At 41.1% G+C, this 12346-nt stretch overlaps 1 protein-coding gene across 1 annotated transcript in view; it reads right to left on the bottom strand.

Moving 5' to 3' along the window:
* itga9 (integrin subunit alpha 9) overlaps positions 1 to 12346 on the bottom strand; it is a 377946-nt gene that overhangs the window by 355078 nt on the left and 10522 nt on the right. The window contains exon 3 of the mRNA XM_033020414.1: positions 11854 to 11960. Within this exon, the coding sequence (XP_032876305.1) occupies positions 11854 to 11960 (107 nt within the window). The remainder of the gene's footprint in view (positions 1 to 11853; positions 11961 to 12346) is intronic.

Here is a 12346-nt window from a genome sequence, read left to right as displayed (position 1 = left end):
ACTCAGTCACCGCTCTTCCCTTCTCCCCCCCACTCTGCTCCATGCCATTCCCCTCCCCCACACGCATTCAGTCCATCTCCCCTCAATCTCCCCCCCATGCACTCTTAGTGGCTCTCCACACACACGCACACACACACGCATTCACACAGACACACACACACAGATACTCAGACACTCATGCAGACACACACTCAAGACACACATACACAGATACACAGTCAAACACTCACACATACAGACACTCACACATACACACACTCAACACAGACACTCACACACTCATCCACAGACACTTACAGACACAGCAACTCATACATACGCACGCACAGACAGATGACGCGCACACACTTTAGAAGCAATAGATACTATCTGCAAGCATTTTAGAACCAATAGACATTTTTTTGCAAGCTTTAGAACCAATAGACATTTTTTACAAGCTTTAGAACCAATAGACAATTTTTGCAAGCTTTAGAACCAATAGTCATTTTTTTGCAAGCTTTAGAACCAATAGTCATTTTTTGCAAGCTTTAGAACCAATGGACATTTTTTGCAAGCATTTTAAACCAAAAAAGACACATTCTGCAAGCATTGTAGAACAAAAAGAGACACTTTTTGCAAACATTGTAGAACCAAAAAAGACACATTCTGCAAGCATTGTAGAACCAAAAGAGACACTTTTTGCAAACATTTTAGAACCAATAGACACTTTTTGCAAACATTTTAGAACCAATAGACACTTTTTGCAAGCATTTAGAACCAATAGACATTTTTTTTGCAAGCTTTAGAACCAATAGACATTTTTTGCAAGCATTTTAGAACCAATAGACATTTTTTGCAAGCTTTAGAACCAATAGACATTTTTTTTGCAATCTTTAGAACCAATAGACATTTTTTGCAAGCATTTTAGAACCAAAAAAGACACATTCTGCAAGCATTGTAGAACCAAAAGAGACACTTTTTGCAAACATTTCAGAACCAATAGACACTTTTTGCAAGCATTTTAGAACCAATAGACACTTTTTGCAAACATTTTAGAACCAATAGACACTTTTTGCAAGCATTTTAGAACCACTAAGGGCACTCGCATTTGAGTAGACATGTGTTATTCACAGCTCAGAGAAACGTGACCCTCTGTCTTCCTCCATCTTGAAGAGACTGTGAGGCACACCACATCCGGGTTTTATAGTCCCTCCCCCTCCCACCTTTGCAAGCATTTTAGAAACAATAGAGACACTTTTTGCAAGCATTTTAGAACCAATAGACATTTTTTTGCAAGCATTTTAGAACCAAGACATTTTTTTGCAAGCTTTAGAACCAATAGACATGTTTTTGCAAACTTTAGAACCAATAGACATTTTTTTTGCAAGCTTTAGAACCAATAGACATTTTTTTGCAAGCATTTTACAACCAAAAAAGACACATTCTGCAAGCATTGTAGAACCAAAAGAGACACTTTTTGCAAACATTTTATAGCCAATAGACACCTTTTGCAAACATTTTAGAACCAAGACATTTTTTGCAAGCTTTAGAACCAATAGACATTTTTTGCAAGCTTTAGAACCAATAGTCATTTTTTTGCAAGCATTTTAGAACCAATAGTCATTTTATTGCAAGCTTTAGAACCAATAGACATTTTTTTTGCAAGCATTAGAACCAATAGACATTTTTTGCAAGCATTTTAGAACCTATAGACATTTTTTGCAAGCTTTAGAACCAATGGTCATTTTTTTGCAAGCTTTAGAACCAATAGACTTTTTTTGCAAGCTTTAGAACCAATAGACATTTTTTGCAAGCTTTTTAGAACCAATAGACATTTTTTGCAAGCTTTAGAACCAATAGACATTTTTGCAAGTTTTAGAACCAATAGACATTTTTTTGCAAGCATTTTAGAACCAAGTCATTTTTTTGCAAGCATTTTAGAACCAATAGACATTTTTTGCAAGCTTTAGAACCAATAGACATTTTTTGCAAGCTTTAGAACCAATAGACATTTTTGCAAGCATTTTAGAATCAATAGACTTTTTTTGCAAGCTTTAGAACCAATAGACATTTTTTGCAAGCTTTAGAACCAATAGACATTTTTTGCAAGCATTTTAGAACCAATAGACTTTTTTTTGCAAGCTTTAGAACCAATAGACATATTTTGCAAGCATTTTAGAACCAATAGACATTTTTTGCAAGCTTTAGAACCTAGACATTTTTTGCAAGCATTTTAGAACCAATAGAGACATTTTTTGCAAGCTTTAGAACCAATAGACACTTTTTGCAAACATTTTAGAACCAATAGACACTTTTAGAACCACTAAGGGCACTCACATTTGAGTAGACATGTGTTCAGTGTTATTCACAGCTCAGAAAAACGTGACCCTCTGCCTTCCTCCATCTTGAAGAGTGAGTGAGGCACACCACTTCCTGGTTTTATAGTCCCTCCCCCCTGCCGCCAGCGGGGGCAGCAGAGAGAATGGGGAATTTTGTAAAAACATTAATATCTCTGTCATTTTTAATCGACGGGAAAAATCCTCGGCACACATGCAGCGGGGGGGGGGGCTCTGAGCAAGGAGGCCAAAAATGACGGCCGTAGGTGGCGGCGTTCTCTCGGAAATCACAGCACAGACGGCCAAAAGCGGTCAAGAACAGAGATTTAGTAATATAGATTAGATTAAGCAAGACGAACCAGGACTGCACAAATATGAATGGTGGAACCAAGAACACATCAAAATTTCGGTGATATCAAAAGTGTCTGTACTCTCTGCAGATATATTTTACATAAAGCAAACAGGACACCACCATTCTGAAGAAGGGTATCGGCCTGAAACGTTGCCCATTTCCATCGCTCCATAGATGCTGCCTCACCCGCTGAGTTTCTCCAGCATTTTTGTCTACCTTCGATTTTCCAGCATCTGCAGTTCCTTCTTAAATACCACCATTCAATCTCAAGGTTTATCAAAGGACCACATTGTTCTTTTAATTTGATTCACACCATGATATTTGAATTTCATTCATTGGATCGTGTAACCAGATTTTCATGCTATTTTGTGTAAATGTTCTGCTATAAACAAGAAACTGCAGGATGTGGTTAATAAACAAAAGGACACAAAGTGCTGAAGTAACTCAGTAGGTAAGGCCACAACTCAGTGAAGGATCTTGACCCAAAACGTAGCCTATCCATGTTCTCCAGAGATGCTGCCTGACTTGCAGTGTTACTCCAGCACTTTGTATCCTCCGTTATGGTTCTTTCTGCCCCGAAGGCATAAAGGATTTGTACACTCATTCGAGCTGCTGCATTAAGAGCTTCAAACCTCAATTAAGGTTCCTGTTTGAGGGGTAGCTGCTAAAAGTTGAAATTCTCCCATGCTTAGATCAATAGTTAGCTCTTGGTAGCACACACTGAAATGTTGGTCTCACTTAATTTGCACAAAGATGCTATCAGTCTTCTTCTTGCGTATGGTGTGCACAGCCTAAAGTTGCAGGTCAACTTGTTCTATTTGATCTATTTGTTTGTGCATGCCGGGTTGATTGCATTAGTCGAAACAGGGTGGACCACGTGAAGGTTGCAATTTCCCACTATCAGTGAAAACAGAGAAAACGAAACAAGTCTATGTTCCAAAACTAAATTTATCAGCCCACAGGTGTCTCAATGAAATACTTTTAAATATAGCCACATCAGTACTGTAGGAAATGCACCAGCTTATTTATGCACAGCAAAACCATCTGAAGAAGGGTCTCGACCCGAAACGTTACCTATTCCTTCTCTCCAGAGATGCTGCCTGTCCCGCTGAGTTACTCCAGCTTTTTGTGTCTATTACCAAAACATTAAAGTCCATATGCAAAAAATAAAATGCTGCAGGAACTCAGCAGGCCAGGCAGTAACTGTGGAAGGAAATGGACAGACGACGTTTTGGGTCAGGACCCTTCTGCAGACTGAGGATGTGTAAACTTAACCTCCGTTCAGTGTCAACCCCGGATCAATAGTGGAAAAAAAATTTGGCAGTGAACAGGTTAATGTTTTATCGGACAAAAAATATTGTACACAGTGCAGCGCTGGCTTGGTACGGCTGGTTAGTCTAGAATCTGAACTCATGTCCCCAAAATGGGAGCAAAACCGTTAGCACGTGAATGATCTCTAATGAACTGGGTTCAGGGTAGCTGAAACTGAACAAAAATAGGCGACGTCTTGCTCACCACTCGTGAACATCCAGCTAATTGGATGGTTAAGTAGGATTTGAGGAATGGTCTTTACCATTCCTGCCTTTCTTACACATCACTATAATCCCATAATCCCAAGGGATTGAAGGTTTGCTGTTATCTCAAAATTCATTAATGGGGAAAAATAATCCTGACAAATTATGCTGCAATTCGCACAATGCTATCACAGAGATGCGGATCTGAAAAAAGCTCTCCAACACAGATAAATGACCACTTGCTCACGATCTGGCAGATCACCAGAACGGGTCATTCTTCTGATGATATTGTCATCCATTTACAAACACTGCATGGAAGCAGTTCTCCTCCATTAAACTAACGGGTGGCTTCAGCAGCACAATACAGGAAATTAAAATACTAATTGGTGAAAGTTGTCCAAAAAACATTCCCAAAACCAGTTTTGGACATTTATTCAAGCAATTGTCGGCTACTTGACAAACAAATTATATACGAGGCATCCAAGAAACAAGATTAATTATAACCATACACCAAAATAAATATTAGAAAAACTAGACCAGGGACACCAAAATAATAGGTCAATCAGAGAATGAGACAACCAGCAATATCAATACAAAACTGATTAGGTATTTGTATTTCAAGGTATCAGTTAACTATGTTCTAAACTGCTCCATGTTGCATTATAACCTTTGCACTGAGGTGCTCACGATAACTGGTATTAAACAATAATTAAAAGTAATTCAATTATGGAAATATTATAATATGTTTAGAATTAATTTCCAAGGGGCCCACTTTCATTAGCGAAAAATTTCATGAGCATACCCTCTATCTTGTTTTGTGGAGTTACCATTGTGCTGAATGGGTAAACTCAGAATATGTCTCACAGATAAAAACTAGTCAGACAACCTGCACTTTTGGCCATCAGAAACAAAATTGTATTCACCACCATCACAACATGTTCACTAAATTAATAAATAAATAAATAAAATAAAAAATCTCTAATCCCGTGAGTTTAAGCATCTCCTTGTTACTAATAAAACTGAGGATTGTACCGATCAACATATAGAAAGATGTCAGGAGAAGCATCCGATGTGCTTTAAAGTAAGGATTTCAAATACATAATTACATGATTCCTAAATATTACAAGCAATGGGCAATGGACAGACCAGTGATCTCAAAACTAACGGAACAGATCAAATCGTGATATCAGTCACATCATGCAGTGAATCGTAAAGGACAGTTAGGAAGCAAAGAGTAGGAGTAAACGGGTCCTTTTCACAATGGCAGGCAGTGACTAGTGGGGTACCGCAAGGCTCGGTGCTGGGACCCCAGCTATTTACAAAATATATTAATGATTTGGACGAGGGAATTGAATGCAACATCTCCAAGTTTGCGGATGACACTAAGCTGGGGGGCAGTGTTAGCTGTGAGGAGGATGCTAGGAGGCTGCAAGGTGACTTGGATAGGCTGGGTGAGTGGGCAAATGCATGGCAGATGCAGTATAATGTGGATAAATGTGAGGTTACCCACTTTGGTGGCAAAAACAGGAAAGTAGACTATTATCTGAATGGTGGCCGATTAGGAAAAGGGGAGATGCAATGAGACCTGGGTGTCATGGTACACCAGTCATTAAAAGTAGACATGCAGGTGCAGCAGGCAGTGAAGAAAGCGAATGGTATGTTAGCATTCATAGCAAAAGGATTTGAGTATAGGAGCAGGGAGGTCCTACTGCAGTTGTACAGGGTCTTGGTGAGACCACACCTGGAGTATTGCGTACAGTTTTGGTCTCCTAATCCGAGGAAAGACCTTCTTGCCATAGAGGGAGTACAGAGAAGGTTCACCTGACTGATTCCTGGGATGTCAGGACTTTCATATGAAGAAAGACTGGATAGACTCGGCTTGTACTCGCTAGAATTTAGAAGATTGAGGGGGGATCTTATAGAAACTTACAAAATTCTTAAGGGGTTGGACAGGAAGATTGTTCCCGATGTTGGGGAAGTCCAGAACAAGGGGTCACAGTTTAAGGATAAGGGGGAAATATTTTAGGACCGAGATGAGAAAAACATTTTTCACACAGAGAGTGATGAATCACTGGAATTCTCTGCCACAGAAGGTAGTTGAGGCCGGTTCAGTGGCTATATTTAAGAGGGAGTTAGATGTGGCCCTTGTGGCTAAAGGGATCAGGGGGAATGGAGAGAAGGCAGGTACAGGATACTGAGTTGGATGATCAGCCATGATCATATTGAATGGCGGTGCAGGCTCGAAGGGCCATATGGCCTACTCCTGCACCTATTTTCTATGTTTCTATGTTAAAAAATGAAATGGGTAGGGGCTCCAATAACCTCCCCATCCTCAGCAATGGTAAGGCCAAGCATGTACTGAAGCATTTTCAGCCAGAAGTGCCAGATGGATGATCAACCTTGGCTTTCTTCCAGGACCTCAACTAATTTGATTTAAAAAATGGCTGCGAGCACTGGATTATATCAAAGGTTGCAGAATCAGCGACTACATCCCAGCGGTACTTCTAAGGACTGGATTTCCAGAACCTGCGGCATCTCTGCCAAGCTGTTCCAGTACAATGGCATTTAATCAACAATGGGAAGGTTACCCAGGTAAATTCTGTTCACAAAAAGGACAACTCTAATCCATCTCATTTCTACCCCATCTGTCTACTCTCAAATAAAGTGAAACAAGGACTTTTGGACAGTATATTTAGTGGTGTCAATCACCTGAATCTCAGAGTGGAATTCACAATGATAGCTCAGCTTCAGACTTCATTATGGCTCTTGTACAAGCATGGTTAAAAGAGCCAAATTACATACTTGCACTGGAACCAAGAGCTCAAAGTCAGTCAAAAGGGCCTATCCCACTGTACTAAGTAATTCAAGAGTTCTCCCTAGTTTTCCCCTGATTCGAACTAGGAGAATGTCCGTAGCGGGTCAGTAGGAGTTTGTGGATGTCTCGTAGTGGCTCGTAATGCTAGCGGTAGGTACTCAAGAAATCCGGTAAACTCGTGACGTTTTTTCAACACTGTGAAAAATGTCCACGAGTAAAAAAATACTCATGATGAAACAAATCTTTACTTTTTACTCGTACGAGCTGCTGCTGCGAGACATCGACGAACTCCTACGGACCCGCGACGGACATTCTCCGAGTTCGAATCAGGGGAAAGCTCGGGAGAACTCTTGAATTACCTCGTACAGTAGGACAGGCCCTTAACACTTATGGCCCTGTCCCACTGTACGAGTTCATTCAAGAGTTCTCCCGAGTTTGCCCTGATTCGAACTCTGAGATTTATGGTAATGGCTGCTCGTAGGTACTCGGGGCTCTCGTGGACATTTTTCAACATGTTGAAAAATCTTCCCGAGTCTTCCCGAGCTTACCGCGTTTCCCCGAGTACCTGCCGTTAGCGTTACGAGCCGTTAAGAGACGTCCCGAGCTCCGACGTACCCGCTACGTACATTTTACGTGCTTCCATGAGTTTGATTTTTTTTTTAAACTCGGGAGAGCTCTTGAATGAGATCGTACAGTGGGACAGCCCCATTACAAAGCACAAGTCAAGAGCATGATGGGCACACCTAGATGAGTGCAGTTCCAATTGCGTTTATAAAACTCAACTTTATCCAACAATTTATTTGGCATCTTAACTACCAACCTAAAAATATTCACCCTCCTCCAAATGTCACACCATATCTGTGCCATGCACAGATACAAAACAGTGTAATTACCATCAAAGAAAAACAAGGGTGACAGGCACAGGGTGACAGGGTGACAAGGGTGATAGGTTCCCTTCCAGTTCATCGACCTTCCAGAACATCATTCCATCATCATTGGGAATGTGTCCTGGATCCTTCCTACCTAACGGTACTGTCGTCAGAAGGAAGGCAGTGTTTCAAGAAGTTAGCTGGACAAATTCTCATTGACAATTGTGCCAGTGCCAGGCTTCCCAATAAAAATCCTGAAACTTTAACGTATTCTTAGAAAAAAAAGAAATGCTCCCAGTGAGGCTTTGAAAACGACTCTGAAATTAGAGAATCTGAATGTTGGAAAAAGGCACGTAATGAAAGTAAAATATGCGTTTGCTGGTCTGTAGCCAATTGTCTCATTTGCACCCCAGATATCAACAACTGATTTACATTCTCTAATTGGTCCAAAAAGACAAAACTAGTTTCCATCCATATTGCAAGGAAGACATGAAGAATGAGATGTGTTCAAAAGTTAGGCAAGTGTGCAAATGTATAGCAGATGCAGTTTAACATTGATAAATTTGAAGCTATCCCCTTGAGTTTGAAAAAACAAAAAGGGAGGTGATTATCAGAATGATGAAAAGGGAAAATGTAACAAGACCAGTTTGTCCTTGTACACCAATTAGTGAAAACAGCATTCAAGCATAGCAAGTAATTAGTTGGTATGTTGGCCTTTATTGCAAGAACAGTTAAGAGCAGAATGTGTTGCTGCTACTGTACAGTGCCTTTGTGAGACTAAGACTCACATATGTTTAAAGCATTGCTCACCTTATCATGTTCCTGCCTTGGAGTGAGTGCAACAATTGTTTACTAATTAAGTTGAGGTTAGAGAAGTCTCAAGGGCTGCTGGGGTCTCTGGATGGATGTGGTTAGGGACTGGTATCCTGCGATTGCCAGGGAAAGTATCTGAAGAGGGGGATGGTTTGGGTGGGAAGGGATGAGTGAGCCAAGAAGTTGCATGTGGAGTTATCGCTATGGGAATTGGAAAGGGGTGGAGATGGGATGAAGCGACTGGATTCTGCAACTGCTTTCGGTGCTCCCAAAGTGGCCTCCTTACCATCGGAGAGACCAAGCATTGACAAGGCAACCGTTTCAGAGAACACTTGCATTAGATCCACTTAGGACTGCTGGATCTCCTGGTTGCTTACCATTTTAACTACCCTTCCTATTTCAACCGTTCTATCCCGAGCCTCCTTCGCTGCCAGAGTGAGGCCACATGCAAATTGGAGGAACAGCACCTTGTATTCTATGAACATTGAATTCTCTAATTTTAGTTAACACCCCCCCCCTCCCCCAACCCCCTCCACCCCCACAAAACTGCCCTCTGTCCCACCCATGTATGCACCCATTTCTCCTCCACACCATCCACCTATATCCCTTCCACTGGGTTCACATTTTATTCCTCTTCTCTCTACATAATTTTGTCTCCTTTTCATCTTCACCCTTTGTCCAACCATCTGCCAAGCAACCCACCCCTTCACCTGTGTCCACCTATCACCTGCCAGGCTTTTACCTGTCCCTGCCTCTTTACCAGCTTTCTCCCCACTGCTCCAATCAGTCTGAAGAAGGATCCCAACTGACACGTCACCTATCCATGTCCTCCAGAGATGTTGCCTGACCCGCTGAGTTACCCCAGTGCAAGGCTGTGTTGTACAATAGAGAGACCCAAGGATGCAGGTACATGGTCCCTTAAAGTGGCAATACTTATGGATAGGGTAGTGAAGGCAGCATTTGGCACGCTGGCCATTAATCATCAGGGTCTGGATTCCAGCAATTAATATAACATGTCATTAAGTTAGAAACGATGCAAAGAAGATTTACCAGGTTGTTGCCAGGGCTCTCGAGCTGAGGCTACAGGGTCACGTTGGACAGGCTAGGACTTTATTCCTTTGAACACAGGAGTCTGAAGGGTGATGTTATGGAGAAGTACAAAATCACAGGGAATAAATAGGTTGAATAAATAATGTAAGTAAAATTCCTGCACCTAGTCTTTTACCTAGAGTAGGGATTTAAGAGACATCGTTTAAGGTGACAGGGACAAGATTTAATACAACCTGAGGGGCAGATTTTTCACTCAGAGGGTAGTGTGTATATAAGACGAGCTGCCCAAATAGGTTATTGAGGCATTTAAATGACATTTAAAAGAGACTTTGACAGGTAAATGGATAGTAACGGTTTAAAGGGATATGGGCCAAGCGCAGGTAACTGGGGCAAGCTCAGATTGGCCATCTTGGTTGGCATGGACGTTGGGCCGAAGGGCCTGTTTCCATGCTCCATGAATCTATTGCACAGCTGTACAAGAGGTGGCCTAGACCATATTTGCAGTACTGCGTGCTGTAATAGTCACCCTGCAATTGAAAAGATTTCATTGAGCAAGAAATGGTGCATACAAATTTATGAGCTCTGGAAGATGCAGGATATGAGCAAGGAATGTAAATAGTGTGACTTCCTGCTCGAATGTAGGGGTCCAATGGATGAACTTTTGTAGGTGTATAAAATCACGAGTGACATCGATAAGGTGAATAGCTAGCCTTTTCCTCACAGCAGGAGAATCTAAAACTAGAGGGGAAAGATTTAAAAGGAATCTGAAAGGCACACCAAGAGTGGTGTGTATATAGAATGAGCTGCCAGAGGAAGTTGTGGAGGCACGTACAACTATGACATTTAAAAGGCACTTGGACAGGTAGATGAATAGGAAAAGGTTTGAGCACTATGGCCAGGCGCTGATAAGTGGAATGAGCTTGGCCTGGCCACTTGGTCAACTTTCAGCAAGAAGCCCTGTTTCTGTGCCATGCTGTTCTCTGGCTCTGTGACTAACATAATGAGACGAAAAGAATGCTGCTATGTCAGGGGGTACATCGTTATAAAATTCTTAAGGGCTTAAGGGGTTGGACAGGCTAGATGCAGGAAGATTGTTCCCGATGTTGGGGAAGTCCAGAGCAAGGGGTCCCAGTTTAAGGATAAGGGGGAAATCTTTTAGATGAGAAAAACATTTTTCACACAGAGAGTGGTGAATCTCTGGAATTCTCTGCCACAGAAGGTAGTTGAGGCCAGTTCATTGGCTATATTTAAGAGGGAGTTAGATGTGGCCCTTGTGGCGAAAGGGATCAGGGGGTATGGAGAGAAGGCAGGTACAGGAAACTGAGTTGGATGAGCAGCCATGATCATATTGAATGGCGGTGCAGGCTCGAAGGGCCGACTGGCCTACTCCTGCACCTATGTTTCTATGTTTCTATGTTATAGTTATGTTGTAAAACAATGACATCTGCTATTTCTGGTGCAGATAATAAACAAATAGCTTCATTCGAATAAGAATATTTTTCTCCAGCATCTTGGCTAGCATTTATTCCCTGAATCTATACCATTGCCTTTTTCGAAAGCAGAGTATGAAAATGGGATGTCCTGCTGGCCACATTATGATGAAAATGTCAACATTTCAACTGGCTGCAAGGCATATGATGGCAGCTAAGGTTGAAAAAGGCATGATGTCAATGCTTTCCACTCACTGAACCAATATTACAAATTGAACTGGGCCACTCAGTGCTCCTTGCAACCAATTTTAAAATGGCTATAATTAAAAATCTCAAATAAAATTAAATTTTAAAATCATTAGGATAATTTATGACTTGCAATATAACAGTGAAAATAAGAAGGTAGCCACAAAATGCTGGAGTGAAGGGTCTCGACCCGAAACAGCACCAATTCTTTCTCTCCAGAGATGCTGCCTGTCCCGCTGAGTTACTCCAGCTTTTTGTGAACATTTTACTTAGATTGATTGTAACATGGATTTTCCAATAATCTATACAAATGTTTACATTAAAACAGAAAAAAGAAATGATTTTGAAGGTGAGAACCATAAACAAATTATGTTGCATCTAAGACCAGGCTGATTATCAAAGAGCGAGCAGATGAATTAACCTAAATGCTAAGAAAATCAAGGTCTTACCAGAATACTGCCGTTGCCTCCTTCCTGTCGGGACAGAGTCACTCCCATCCACTCATTGTCTCTGTTCTCTTTGCAGGTTTTACCACAACTCTTTCCCTGCCAATTACCTAAAAATTCCAAAAACAATTAAAATGTTAATAATATGGATTTACGTGCGGGGAAATGGCAGAAGGAGTTTAATCTGGACAAGTGTGCGATAATAATAATAATAATAATAATAATAATAATAATAATAATAATAATAATAATAATAATAATAATAATAATAATAATAATATCTTTTATTGTCATTGCACATCAGTGCAACGAGATTTGGTATGCAGCTTCCAACCGATGTCAAAAAAATAAATAATAAATTAACTGTGCGACGTGACCATCTGAGGGAGACAGTCCAGGTGTGATGGGGGGCACTCAGCAGGGCCGGTTCAGAGCCGCTATAACTCTGGGAATGAAGCTGTTTCTGAGTCTGGAGGTTCGGGCGTAGGCCTTGTAA

This window comes from Amblyraja radiata, chromosome 4 (genome assembly GCF_010909765.2).
Source record: "Amblyraja radiata isolate CabotCenter1 chromosome 4, sAmbRad1.1.pri, whole genome shotgun sequence".
Taxonomy (NCBI): domain Eukaryota; kingdom Metazoa; phylum Chordata; class Chondrichthyes; order Rajiformes; family Rajidae; genus Amblyraja; species Amblyraja radiata.
Note: the sequence above shows the minus strand (reverse complement) of the source record. Positions and strands in the feature narration are given on the sequence as shown.